This window comes from Hydra vulgaris, chromosome 04, assembly GCF_038396675.1.
Source record: "Hydra vulgaris chromosome 04, alternate assembly HydraT2T_AEP".
In the NCBI taxonomy this organism is placed as follows: Eukaryota; Metazoa; Cnidaria; class Hydrozoa; order Anthoathecata; family Hydridae; genus Hydra; species Hydra vulgaris.
Genome location: NC_088923.1, coordinates 50549761 through 50564801, shown reverse-complemented (window position 1 = coordinate 50564801; position 15041 = coordinate 50549761). Strand labels below are relative to the sequence as shown.

Sequence of the window (15041 nt, the reverse complement as noted above, 5' to 3'; positions counted from 1 at the left end):
GGTTTTCAAGCGGTTTGCGTGATGGTAGGACAAAAGTGCTATCAAATAGTTAACATCTTACAAGAAGACTTAAAAAGCCCATTATTCTTAGCCAGGTGTTTTACTGTGCAAACAAACTTTTATGACGTGCCACTTGCAAGTTCAAAATTATCTATTTTCAAAGTTAGTTGTCTTAGTGACACTTTGCATACAATTCCGTTTTCTGATATTGTTATTAAATGTTGTTGTCTCCCATACTCTTCTTCCTTTGTTGTAATCCCATTATCAGAGATTTAAGTTCTTATTATATTTAAGAATTCTATATACTTTTTCAAATAAGATAATAAATTTGTATTATACTGTATTTGTAGTTTGTTCTGTGTGTATTTATGATATAGAGCATGTATTTTTGATTGTTATATTTATTTATACATTTCTTACAATTGCTTTAATTTATTTGGACAGCTATTTAAAATATATATTGTAAAATTATGAACTACATTTACACATTTTATTGTTTCTTTGTTTTGAAGTTTAAATTTGCATAATGTTAGTTCTTGAAGTATATTTGAACGCTGTTTAGCAGCATGAATTTGTATTACTCTTATATGGTAAATAATAGGTAAACAATAATAGGTCTTATATGGTAATTAACTATTTTTTTATATTCATTTATTTAAATTAAGCAATTTTTTTTGTGAATATTATGTATTTGAAATTTTTGTTTATTACAGATGTCTTATTCAGTAGTTATTTTTAATATTGATAATGAAGTGGCAACAGTGTCCAGTAAATGGTTTAAAGATTCAGGATGCGTTTTGTGGCCCAACTGTAGAGTAGGGAAGAAATTGGAAAGTATGTTACTAAACCATGAAGTGCCAGGTGCTGACTGGATTTCCTATGAAGTACGAGTATTGTCCAGTAACATCTGTAGGTATTTTTACTGAGAGTATGCATTTCAACCGACATTTCAAGGAGAAAAGTTTTCTTTTTTTTTTAACTATTAAACAGTTTAATTTAATATCTTTATAATTTTATTTTTGTAGTAACTCTCAAATCAGCAAGGGCAAAGGAGCAACTAGCTGAGGAAAATTCTGACCTTAGTTCGGCTGAAGATGGTAGCAGAATTATATATGCCCCTAGCAGATTTAACAGTCAGGAATATTGTCAACTACCATCCAAAATCAGCAAAATAACTTCAAATAGCCATACCACTTCCTATTTAAACAACCCTTTGATTACTCATACACCGTCATTAGTTTCTCATCCATCCTTAAATCAAACTTCAGCATCGTTTTCTAGTAAGCTAACTGTTTTATTTTGTTAAACAAGAACAGGCTATGTTGACTGATTAATCAGCATATAGCATTTTTTATATCTGCATATAGCATTTTTTATATCTACATATAGGAATATGTTTGATTTGCATATAGGAATATGTTTGATTTGTATAACTTTTATGTAACTAATCAATACTGACAAAAGTTTTTTTTAGATGATGATCATGGCATATTTGATACGCAGGAGTTTTTACGACCCTTAGCCAAAGTTAGAAAATTTAGTTCTAACTGCCAAACCACTTCATCTAATAACTATCCTTCATTTCCAGATAACTCAGCACTAGTTCCTGATTTTTCAATTTCAAACTCTGTTCAAACTCCAACACCAATCTCTTGTGAGTTACTTAATTTTATTCTGTTGAAGATTATTCTTTAAAATATATTGAGTAATGGTTTTTTGCTATAATTCCTAATTATACTGAAGATTTTTGTAATTATTAAATATTTTTGTTTTATGGCTTGTTTTATAACATATAAGACAGTTTAATCTTTTATCATTATTAATCACAATCTTAATTTTGTTCTCGTTAATTATAATAAGTAAATTCTAATATTTTACATAATAAAATACAAACTATTTCTCCATCTGCATTTACCGGTTCAGGAATGGTTTTATAATTTGCTCTGGATCTGATGTTACGTTACCGGACTGTTTTAATTTTTTTTAGATTATATTCCTTGTGCCCATCATTGTACGCATGTTGTTACGTGGTTTGAGAAATTATTTAAAGAAACACAACAAATGCGTGCAGAACAAAATGTGATAAATCATCGTTTAGATCAACAATGTCAAAATAAGCATCAGCATGCAGATAGCAATTTTTCGAATTGTCTTCCACTTGGGAGTGAAGTTGATTTTGAACGGTTCGGTATAGAGATAGATGGTGACAATGGAAAAAGAACTACTCTGGTAAGTAAACTCTTGTGATATTTCCATTAGGTATTCTATAGATGAAATATTTATTTTCATTATATATTTTGTCATTATATTTTTTATTTTCATTATATATTTATTTTGGATTTGTATAAAATTATCTTTTTAAATGTTAATGTAAAGCAAAATGTACAAATGGATAATTTCTAATTGTTGTTCCTGTTTAGATGCGTTACTTGCGGAAGAGGTCGGACTCAAATGTCAACAAGACCATACTAAATTTATTGAGAAGTTTACTAAAAGACAATGTTCTCAGTTGCTATTCTAGAGATGGAAAACGCGATAAAAAAGGTTTTTCTTCAATAAAGGGAAACTTTGTTTTCATAATTCAAGGTCAATATATTTAATATATATGAAAATTACAATTATTACTTTGTATAAATTATATATTATCTTATTTATAATTATATATTACCTTATATGAATCATTAAATGTATGTATATATATATATATATATATATATATATATATATATATATATATATATTTATATATATATATATACATCTGCATGTATAGGTAAGCAAAATGGGATAAAATTGCTTACCTTTCTTTTAGTAACATTTAGTAGATAAAGAAGAGGGAAAAAGAAGAATAATAAAATAAATTGATCCCTGGGATCAATTAAAGATTATTTTTTGAGACCCTATTTAATGTCTTTTGAATATGATTAGCCCAAAAAAATTTAATACATGTAATTTAGATGTTGTTATGAAAGTTCATAAAGGTGTGTCGTTGGTCCAAATAAATGTTGCGATTTCGGAACAATTAAAGAGAATCAATCAAAGAAATCGAAATTTTAAGTCTACGACAGCTGAAGAAACTACACCAGAAATTCTTGAGTTTGATTAAAAACCAATTATTTTATTAATTTGAAAATAAATTGTTAAAATATAAAGTCTTTTTTATTGTTAAGAAGACTTATAAGTTCAAAAAATATTAGCATATGATATGTTTATTTATGGGAATATGTTTGATTTTTGTCATGGCTACTAACATAATTTGTTAATATTTATTTCAGATGATGTTCATAACATATTTAACAATCAAGAGTTTTTGCAACAAACCATGTTTTAATAAAACATGTCACATAACAAAACAGTTAAAAAATTAGTTAAAAGTAGTAAAAAACTGCTTTAAAAAAAATTATTTTACTACAATAATGAACAGACACTAGACAAACATATGGTTATATACTTAGCTGTAGGTAGTATGTTTAACTGTACATAGTATGTTTTTGTTTTGTTATTTATGTCTAGATTTGTGGAAGAGGTTAAACAACAAGATGTAATTCAAGATAAAAACATTTAGTTTATGATATTTTTATATTTATTTATGTATTAGTTTGTGTATTTGACGTATTATTGCCACACAAGACATATCTTTTGTTGGGTAGTAATATACGTTTGGGATGAGAACATTCTTGAGACCCTGTAATAGTTCTTTAAATATTATTGCTTATTTTTGTTGTTGGCACATTTAGATACTGTTTGGTATGTTTTTTAGAAACTATTTGTACGTTTAGATATTGTTTCAAAAGTTCTTAAAGACGTGTTAATCGTGCAAGTAAACGATGCTGTTAAAGCAGTTTATCTGAGCTGTTAAAGAAACTTAATCAAATGACTCGAAATTCTTTTCTTAGAGCAGCCGAAGCAACGATACTCGAAATAAAGTAATAAACTTTGAAAAAAAATTTAAAAAAAAAAAATTGTCTTTTTTGTTATATATAGCTTATAAATTTAATTGTCGAAGTTACGTAAATAATGGTTAAAAAAAGTTCTATTAAGATAGGTATTTAAAACAACCTATAGTACAGTAAATAATACGAAAAAAATAAATAAATACGTATTAATACGTTCAAAAGATACGTATTTAAAAATCCCAATCAGCGGCCATAAGTACCGTAAATAATACGAAAAAAAAAATACAAAAAAATACGTATTAAATACGTATAATTTTGCTTGGGATAATATATCTACTTTGAATATTTAGAGGTATATGATTATTGAAAATAATTTAATATAACCGTAACTCTAACCCTAGATCACGCATTGTTGTAGTTAGTTCCCCCTATGTAACCATATAAGAAGTAAAATAGAAATAAATTATGTATACTAGTTACCTATACTATTGGCCCCCTAACGTAATTATAGGGAGGAAGGGGGTTGGATTTTCTGATATTCTTTACTATACTTATCCTAAGACTTGATTGTGCTTACGGATATATTAATCATGCATGTGCGCGCGCGCACCCTGATCACATGCTCAGGTTTTTGTAGTTTTTTGATTTGTAAAAAAGATTTAATTCTCATAAATAGGTCTCGTATGTTTTTACATTAGGGCAGAGCAGTAGGCTTTTGTATTAAGAATAACAAGTGTAATTTTTTGAATTGCCTGCCATTACCAAAAACCCTTTTCACTTGTGAGTAGGCTCCACTGCGCATGTTCCTAGTTTAATCAGTCGGTGTACCAACACTCTGCTGCGCCTATCCCTATTCTATACAGTTGATGTATGCACACTTTATTGCGCCTATCCCTATCTTTAGTCGATTGGTCAAAAGCACGAATACCCCACAGCGCCTGTATCTATTTTTAACTAGTCGATGCATGGGTCCTCCACTGAGTATCTTCCTCTTCTCCATAAGTCGTTGTATTGGCATCCCACTGCGCATGTTCCTAGGATGACACACGTATGTGAAGAACGATTATCGGCTCATATCACCATTCATAAACCTGACCGATGGAATCCTGTTTGCATACGTGTTCTATCATAAAGGTCATCAATTTACAGATTTCATCTATTCCACCTTTTATTGGTTTTTTAATCAATAATATATAATTATTGATGTTTCACTAAGTCAAAGATCGTTTAGCTTATTAGGATAAGACATGGTATTTTGGCCGCGGAGACCGGGGTTCGCATTCCACGGTAGTCATATATTTTCCTCTTCTTACTTTTTTCACCTCGGCACCATTCTCAAATTCATTTTTGGTAGAATACACTTTGCTAATCAGTTCTAATAACGCTTGAGCCTCTTAAGTTATTCTTAAAGTAAGACATAAACACGCATACATTTATTCGGTAAGCCTCGATTAATCCCTGCCGTTTCTACAAATTTAACATTTTTAGGTCGCATCATCCTTCTTCAATTAAATATGTTTGACTCGATATTAAATTTGGAATATAAAATAAATTTATACGTAGCATAATCGATTGAAAAATTAATTAAATAATAGTATATGTTAAGATAGTTCTAATATAACAAAACAAGATGGTATAAACTTCATATTTCTTGGTGTTCTCCACTTTTAAATTTAAACATCATTAATCATAATAAAAGTTTTCGCGCTCCTACCCCCATTCTAACACCAACCAATGCTCCTTGCACCCACTATCTGGTCTATCGCTATGGTGATCTGCCTTGAGGTGGCCTTTTACTGCTGCTCTGGCACTCTGCTCCTGATGTGAAGTTTCATTCAAAGGCCTGGCCGCAAGTAGATCAACTGACTGAGGGAGCTACTGCTGACCTTAGTCGGGTTCACTGTTGCCTTAATAGTTGGGAATCCACCATTTATTAACACCATGAATCAATTCACCTGCTTATACTTTTACATCCAAGCAATCTTGATGGTTATTTGTTTTGGAACTTACTTTTATTATCTCTCATATCGGGTGTACACATAAAACATATTCATATTCAAGATATAAGAATACGCTTATTTTTAAATCTGTACTGGACATCTGTCCAATATCTATATTTAAACTTTACTAATACTTACTCTTATATAATCTTTGCTACTTTCTGAGGCTTCGACGGCTGCATGTGTTCCATTAAAGTAACTACACTTAAGTGTGTAGTTACGAAATATAACCAACACGCGGATATGATACATAAAATACTAACATTTATTAAAAAGTATTTTTTCTTTTTATTTTTTATTGCTTGTTTGCGCACATTTTTTTATTACTTATTTGTAGAATTCGTAGCACATATCAACTTAAAAATATTACAATTATACGTGTTTTTAATAAAGCTAGTTAACTGATATGGTACATATGTTAAACTTAATTAATTGATATGGAATATAAGCGAGGTAATGTAACACCAATGCTATATTGTGAATCAACATTAAAATAATAAAAAATTTAAATAACACTAAAATCTAAACAAATACCCAAAAGAAAATAAAACAAACCTAAGTTAGAATAAATATTTATTTCAAGAAAAATAAATAAAACACCAAGTAAAAAACAGCAAAAAAAGTATTGTAAATATCTTCATTGATTGAAAATATTTGCAACTAATTTGTTTCTGATTTTAACTTGGTACCTCCCAGCACTCCTGTAAGAAGCTCTCCACATGAAAGAGGACTCACCCATACCATTATTATTGCATTATTTGTTTAAATACCTCTCAAAAAGAGGTGTTGGGTGCTGGGAGCCATTAAGCCTATAGTTGCTCCAATTTGGATCTAAAGAAATAAAAATAATAAAATAAAAAATAAACTACATTTTTAATTTAATATGATAAAAGCATAACTCTCCAATTTATGGCAGATGACGACAATGCTAAAGAGATGGAATAACAAATCAAAATAATTGCAGAAAATTGAAAAACTACAATTATAATATCGATATTTTAATAAAATTAAAAAACATAAACCACTGAATAGATAATTACTTTCTACTAGTAGTTTAATGGATCCTCAATAACGCTGTCCTTAAAGCATCGACGATTTAAAATATGTTTGTGTTGATTTGCCAACAAAAGACAAAAAATGTTTTATCAACTACATTGTCTAGAGGAGCTTTGGAACAATGTCTCATTCCTAAACTTGAACAGAAACGGTAGAACATCTGATGATTTATTGATTCTCACTTAAGATCACCTTTCTTTTTCATTCCACAAATAACAACACCTGCTACTTTACATTACGATCAGTAAAACACAGTAATACACACTCTAACTCAGTCATTCCTGAACTTGATTAAGTTTTATACTTAATCAAGTTCAGTTATGACTGGTTTTGTTTCATATAAGTAGTAAGCTCGAGTGAGTATTGAATTATCGGTTACGCACGGTAATTCAATACTTTTTAGAGCTTGCAATTTTATTATGCGCATGCGTCAGCATGAAAAGTATAAGTATTATTATTCAGTTTAATTGTGTTAAGATTTCCTTATATCCTTGTTTATCAGATTGTTTGCGTTTGTTTGGTAAATTATTCCTAGCGATATGAAACAAAGTCAGTCATAATTGAACTTGATTAAGTAGAAAACTCAATAGAGTTTGAAGTAGTAGCTCGTTTTACTGTGATCAACAAAGCTTTGTTATAGGCAAATTTTATTGAGTCACATTTTAGAAGATCTAAAATTTTTGAAAGAATTTGGTAAGTGCTTAGTAATAGTCATACTTTTTATCTTTTCAAAAATATTAGCTCTTATTAAGAGCCATTTTTTTATAAAGTTGTATGTTGTTTTAGGATATAGTGGATTTTACGAAAATATCACTGCAAAATAAGGCAAATAGTCATAAACTAATTTACTAAGAGTATGTAGAATTTGCGGCAATCTATTAAGAAAAGTCAGTTTAAAAACTGACAGTAAGGTTGTTCGAATTTATAAAGTCTTTGGAATAAATATTTCAGATGATTCTCAGTAAGGGTAATGTGGGTCTACGGTGTAATCTAGGTCTAATTCATATTTCTCTGTTATATTGATGTTGGCTTTAGGTAAAAAGTTGTAATTTTTACCACTTGGTTATAACATATTAGGCTCATTAATTTTAAAATATAACCTAGCTATGTTGTTAGAAACAGCACTTTTTTTAGCTAAAATGCTAGATACATCAACAAAGTCAATTTTGTCTCCGTTTTCAAACTTCAGAGAAAATATATTCAAATAAAGCATAGGCGTATAAAAAATGGTTATTTTAAAAGTTAAACTACTATATTTTAAGGATTTCAAATATAATCCGGTGGTTCTATGTATGTAAAATATTACACTCTAAAGAAAAATCCGTTAAATATCAACGGAGTAACTCCGTTGACAGTAAATCCTTTAATCTCCGTAAAGTTTACGAATCAAATTGTTACAAAATAAGGAAATAAAACAACGGATTACGCCGTTAGCTATAATGTAACAGAATAACTTTGTTAAGTTAACATAGTTCAGGCGTGTAAAAGTTCACAACAGTAATTTCTTTGAATACTTAATATTTATTTGAAGCTTAAAACTTATTGAAAAAGCGAATTGAATTTTAATTAGTGAATATTATCATGTGTGTTTAAGGTTAGTTTTTTTATTATTAATGTCGTTTCTTTATTAAGTTAAAATTTAAGTTACATTAATTTATTAATTGTATAATTTAATGTTTTATACATTTACAGAATGTCTGTGCTAATCAAACTATGGTCTTTTGATCGAATTATTAGGAAGTTAGTTGCCACCAACAGTAATGAAGATTTTGTTGCTAAAGGTGACAATACCATAAAAGCATTTAAAAACAAACATGCAATGTTTTAAATGCTCAAATTATTTTGCAGATTTATTCGATTTTTTCTACCATTTTCGAAATTTTTATGGCTTAGCCACGAGAGGATCTGAATTACGCTGTATGTTTAATAACTGTCCAAGAGTATCCCTTAGCTTTAGTAAGTTAAAAAAACCTTTTGAGCACCATCATTTTGTTGTGCCAGATCAAACTTTAGGCTTCAACAATAATGGAAGTTGCAGTAAGAAATTACGAAGTGAGTCACAGGAAGATGCATTTGACGCAAAGTTTCCAAGTGACCCAAGCGAAGATTGTAATAATGCCACAATTGTTGACTTTAGTTTTATAATAAGAGACAGTATTGAAGTATCTGTTATGATGTTTTTATCAGAAATAACTTCAAAACCAAACATCACTTTAGCTAATTCGCAGCTTATTATGGAAAATATGTCTGGCCTACTAAATGACGTTGCTGTTTATGCTTCAAAGATAGTAGAAACTTTAGCAATTAAGTTGAAAGTAGCTCTAACTAATTAATTTGTTTTTAATGCGATAAATGATGTCAATAGTATGTTTAGTATTTTCAATAAAACTGATACTATATATAAAGACACAAATGGCTAAAAGAACGTGAGTACTATATTGAGGCAACAGAAATATCACTAGGTATACGTGAAGAGCAACAATACTCTATGGCATTGCAATCAATGCATTCTATTTTAGTAGAGGACAAACGCTATGTTGTGCCTATTGATAAGATACTTGCTAAGATATTGGAACAAGCTTCATCAAATATTACTTTCCCGCAGTGCACACCGAGTTCACTCCCAAATAAAGTACAAGAATTTGTTGATTCACATACTTTTCATTATAATTCATTCCTTCAACGGCGCCAAAATCATTTTTGCTACGCTTTTTCATTAATGCGTTTGAAGTAACAAATGTGCTTGGGAGCCATACACGTGTACATAAACTTGAAGCTTTATACATGATGATACGCATTATTGCTCCTGAGTATCAGTCTAAGACTAGTAGTATTTAGTTGGTTTATGGTATGCACTAGATGCACACACAGATAAATACTTATACTATCTAATACTATTTAATGCAAAATACTTTTGCCAATTTTGCAAGTGTGCACATTGTGAAATTCAAGCTTCATTCAAGGCAGAAACCTTTGATAGGAGGACTCGAGCAGAATACGATATGTGTGTATCAGAAAGTAGAAGCAATAACTACAATGGTTTAGAATCTGGCATTAAACATCTTTGCAATTACTGATAGACAAAAAATATTTTCTACTTGCAGATGTCAACAATGCAATCAATAATTATAACTATTCATTGGGTGACAAAAACAGCAAACTCCCGGAAGTTAATTTAAAAAACATTTGCAAAACTTTTATGCATCGTAGTCAACTCAAACTAGCAAACACATTGTTTAGTGGGTCTTTGTATACAAAATATGTACAAATCGGCATATGTGATACAGTCAATTTACAATCAGCAGCATCAAAAAGTTTGCACACAGTTGTAAATGTGGACAACTGTGATGAAATATATGTTGCTCATTCAGTTAGATTAGGCTGTTATGAAATCAAACCGGGTTGCGTTTTGCGTCAAGACATTGTAGAAAGTCGTCATCAGTTTGGAGAGCTAAAGTGCATTGTTTCTCTAGCAAAACAAATATACTTTGTATGCTATCTATTTGAAATATTTCATTTTCATGAACATTTTCATTCTTTTGAAGTTAAAATATCTAGCTATACAAATATACTGCTCGTTTTACATACAAATCAGCTCAAGGACTAATATCCATGCAATGTCATATGTATTGCCGGAGAAGATGGCACATACGGACATATTGTAAATCTGAATACACAATTTTTTAGAATAAAATTTAAATTAGAAATATTGATTTTTTTTTCACTTACGACTTACAAACTGAAAAATATATAATTCTTAAAAATTATTAAATATGTATAATTTTTTAACTGTATAAGAAGTTGGTACTGTGTATTCATATATATTCACTTTAACTCGCCTGCATTTTTGTCGTGTATATAAATAGCTAAATGACTCTGTATTGTTTTTCCAGTGTGTTGCATGTTTGCTTTGACATCAGATAAAGTTGTTGGCTTTGTCTACAAAAATCATGGCACAGAGGTTGACGAAGTTGATTTTGAAATAATAAAGCATTTAGCAGAATCAAACACAATTCTTATTCTCCTTATAGATGGTCAGTAGTGGAACAATGCTAATTTGGTAAATCAATTTAAATTACAACTGAAGACGGCTATTCAGTCGATGTCTTTAGTCGTAATATAAAATAATTAATTTACCAAATACTGTTTACTGGTCAAACACATTATGTATAATGTGTAAAATGTTTATTAAACCTTATTTTTATCGTAAATTCTATGTAATATTTTAAAGTAAGCATTTACTTGTGTGTTTTAACTTTATAAACTGTTTATATACATTAATTCTTTTTTTTTAATACAGCCAATATCAAATATACAATTAGTGTTGCCTTCGTTGCAGCCAAATCAAAGTACTTTACTTTCTAGTATTACGTTTTCCCAATCTAGTGTTTCTGTTAACAACAGCCATCTAATGAAAGCTGCAAATGAGGAGTTTATTTCAGCTAATTTGATTAAAGCCTATCTTGCACAGCACCCTGTAAGTAGAATACTTGAATCATTTTTACTTGCTTTTATATAATTGCAATTTACTTGATTTTTAAGAAATAATTTTTGAAGTAATAACTTTACTTTACTTCCTTTTTTTAGCAATAAAAGTTTTCAAGGTTTAATGAACAATAACTTTTTAATGAACAGCAATATCATATATTAATTTATAGAGCACTTGTCAATATACTGAAGAGGTTGATTCTGGTAAAGTTTCAATCTTTACTAGACAGCGCATTATTCGAATTGTTGTGCACAAAATAATAAGTGCTTATCCTGATCGTTATCAAAAGATTTCAGTGGCAGCAGTGCTTAGTGAGGCATTTGTACTTCCAGCATGTATTTTTATGATTCTACTAACCATCATGGCTTCCTGGAGAGTGGATTGGAAAATGCTAGAATAAAGTTACCTGCTGTTTATTAAAATTATTTAAATTAATTGAATATTAATTTTACTGTAGATGCTTACCAACTTTTATTTATACTACTAACTTGCATTGTATTTCCCTTGTTGTGTGTCATGGCGTTGTAATTTCTTAATTGTATGTCTCCATTGCATTTAATTTATTTTAGTAACTAAAAGTTTACTTGAATTATCGTCTTGTTTTGTGTCATACAAGCGGCTACATTTACTAACTTTATTTTCTTTTGTATACTAGGATCCTAAAAATGTTTGTTTGTTCTCGTAAAAGGGGACACAACTCAACTCGTTGTGATACAACTGAACTGGCAAATCCTGAACTGTCAGAACTGTCTCAACAAGCGGGTCATTCAGTAAAGCTTCAAAATCCTAAAAGGCGCCCCCGTGGATTCATATCTTACACATTATGTTTAGGTTATTTAATTTATCATTTATGTAAAAATGTTGTAAAAACCTATATATTGTTGTAGAAAACATATAAGTTGTAAAGACCTAATTTTACAAATATAGGTCTTTTAAAATTATTCATAAGGAATTTTTATAAACTTGTTTATAATTTTAATATCTATATTGATGCTCTGTGCTTTTTATATTTAAATTATTTTTTGGAATGAGCAAACTCGATGAAATTAAAAAGCTTGATTCATTATCTAAGGAAATTAAGGCTTCGTCCATTTTTTTTTTAAATCAATATTGTCAAAAACAAAACGTTGACAAAGTCAACGTTTTGTTTTGGACAATATTGGGTTCATTCATCGGATCAACCTACATTATCCCGACTGATGCTTAAATTTCCGAAATTTAGGATTATTCCAGAGCTGGTATTTTGTTGTCAATATTATCTATTATGTGACTTTTTTTTATCAGATATCAATCTTTAGTGTGTAATATTCATACTTTTGTATAAGTGATTACAAAATAACTGTACAGAGTACAGAACAGAGTTAATAAATGATTTATAGCAATTAAATTGATAAGATTAATACAGTTTTAGGCATTGTATTTAATAGTAACATATTTATTTGCAGATTGATTTGGAATTTTATTTAAAATATTTAGACTGCATGGTTGATATCCTCAAACCTTTAATCAGACTGTTTTAGACCCAATAATAAAGTATGCTTTACTGTCAAATAATGTTTACATCAAAGCTGTGGCTGTAACGGCTTCTAAAAACATTATGGTTTGCATTATTTTTATTAAAGATATTTTATTTTTCTTGTTCAAAAGATATATTGCATGGAATTAATTTTTAGTTATGTTTGGCACTTTTACGTTCTCTTTATATTTATATATTTGTTTTATACTATTGGAAGGCTTATTATGCATGAAAGCTTCTATGTTTGCTTCTGCGACAAGGAGGGGGGGGGGGGGACTGAAACGTTCTGCTCCAGAAGTAGCCATTGAAATCATTTGGATGTGCAATGTAAAAAATTATTTTTTTAGTTGATTTACAGTGCACGTAAATATAAAATTAAAAACAGCTAAAAATTATAATTTAAAATATATAAATAAAATTTATAACAATATTGTAACGGATATATCAATTAGTTTCATTGCAAATTTAGGCTGAGCATGGATTGCAGGATGTTGCAGAAAAGTTGAAGTCCCCTTATCCGGTGATATTAATGCAGGGTGTCGCGGGAGAAAAATTCTCTCCATAAAGATTGCAACTGAAAAAACTTTGCTTAAAGCCGGCACACCTATCGTAGAAGGCATCGATTGTTTATTCAAGCTTTTTTGGTGTTTGGTTTTGGTATTTCAGCAATTTTTCAAGATAAATTATTACTTTTTCATATATTACGGATTATTTTGTTACATCAACAAAATATCCGTTAAATTTACGCATTCATTTGCTACTTTTGAGTAACGGACTGAATATATTGAATCCTCAATATATTGAGGGAGTAGTCCATAACATATACTCCGTTATTTTTTACGGCTTTTTTTAGAGTGTATGATATGTAAATTATATTATCGAAGTTGTTGTTAGTAACATTGTATACCGATTAGTTTCATCAGACCTAACTATTTTCGTGTAAATAATTCTTAAATTGACTCAAATAAAACTTAAACTGACTTTCTATTTGAAAACTGGTATTTTACTTGAATTTTATCACTTTCATTTTTTCCTTTACCTTTTTCTTTCCCTTTTTTTATTAATGTATTTACACTGAATAGCCTTTGTTGTTCTTGAAGAAGGTACAAATAATTCAAAAGAAGTAAATACATTTTTCGTTTAGGTATGTCGAGCACTTTGTAACAATTGTTGACCAAGATCAAAATCCAATACTCTTGCTTTATAATGGTCATGGCAGTCATTTAACATATGGTACCGTAAAAGCAGCCATGGAAAACCGTATCCAAATTGTTTGTCTTTTGCCAAATTGCTCACACACGCATTACAACTGTTAGATATGGCTGTCTTCGGACCATTGAAAAATGAGTGAAGAAAAATTCTTAAGCAGTTTGCATGAGAAACACAACACAAAAATATTGATAAGACAGCTTTTACAGGATTATTGAAACATTTGTGTCAGAGACTCTCCAGCAAATGCTATAGCTGGATTTCGTGGTGCAGGTATCTCACCATTAAGTAAAGACAAAATGGAAAGAAGAAAAACAGGTATTGACTTTCTCAATCAATCACCTGAGCGTTATAGCCCTTAATCTCCAAGATTACAAACACCAAGATCAGCTATGCGAAAGGCTTAAAGGTGAATCATATGTCCTAATGTATCTGCAGAAACAGCAGGAATAATGGAACAACTAAATCAAAGAAGGAAGAGAGTACAAACAAAATATGAAGAACTGCTTACAAATGAGAAAGTCAAACGGCGGTTACTTGAGGAACAAAAAAGTTTGAGGGAAAAAACCAAGTTAAAAAAAATGTACAAAAACTATTACCTCTACTAAAGTATCAAAGAAATACTCAAAAAGTTCTAATTAGTGCCCAAAATAGCACGAATGGTACCATAAAAGTGCAGTGATCAAAAAAATAGTTGTTTTTTATAAAACACATTATTAAAACATTATTATTTCTGTTTAGATCACCATTTTTTTAATTTTATTTCTCCGAGTTTTTAATTTTTATTGTTGTGCTATGTATGCATGCAACTTCTTTTTCAATAAAAATATCTTAAGATTACTTTTTAAATTAAAACCTTGTATATAAACTATAAA

At 29.5% G+C, this 15041-nt stretch overlaps 1 protein-coding gene across 1 annotated transcript; it reads left to right on the top strand.

Moving 5' to 3' along the window:
• Positions 1 to 467: 467 nt before the first annotated feature.
• Positions 468 to 2600, top strand: LOC136079496 (uncharacterized). The gene is made up of 5 exons (XM_065795233.1): positions 468 to 909; positions 1026 to 1280; positions 1475 to 1654; positions 1988 to 2229; positions 2421 to 2600. The coding sequence occupies exons 1-5, from the start codon at positions 714 to 716 to the stop codon at positions 2598 to 2600; spliced, it is 1053 nt and encodes a 350-aa protein (XP_065651305.1). The 5' UTR covers positions 468 to 713.
• Positions 2601 to 15041: the final 12441 nt, after the last annotated feature.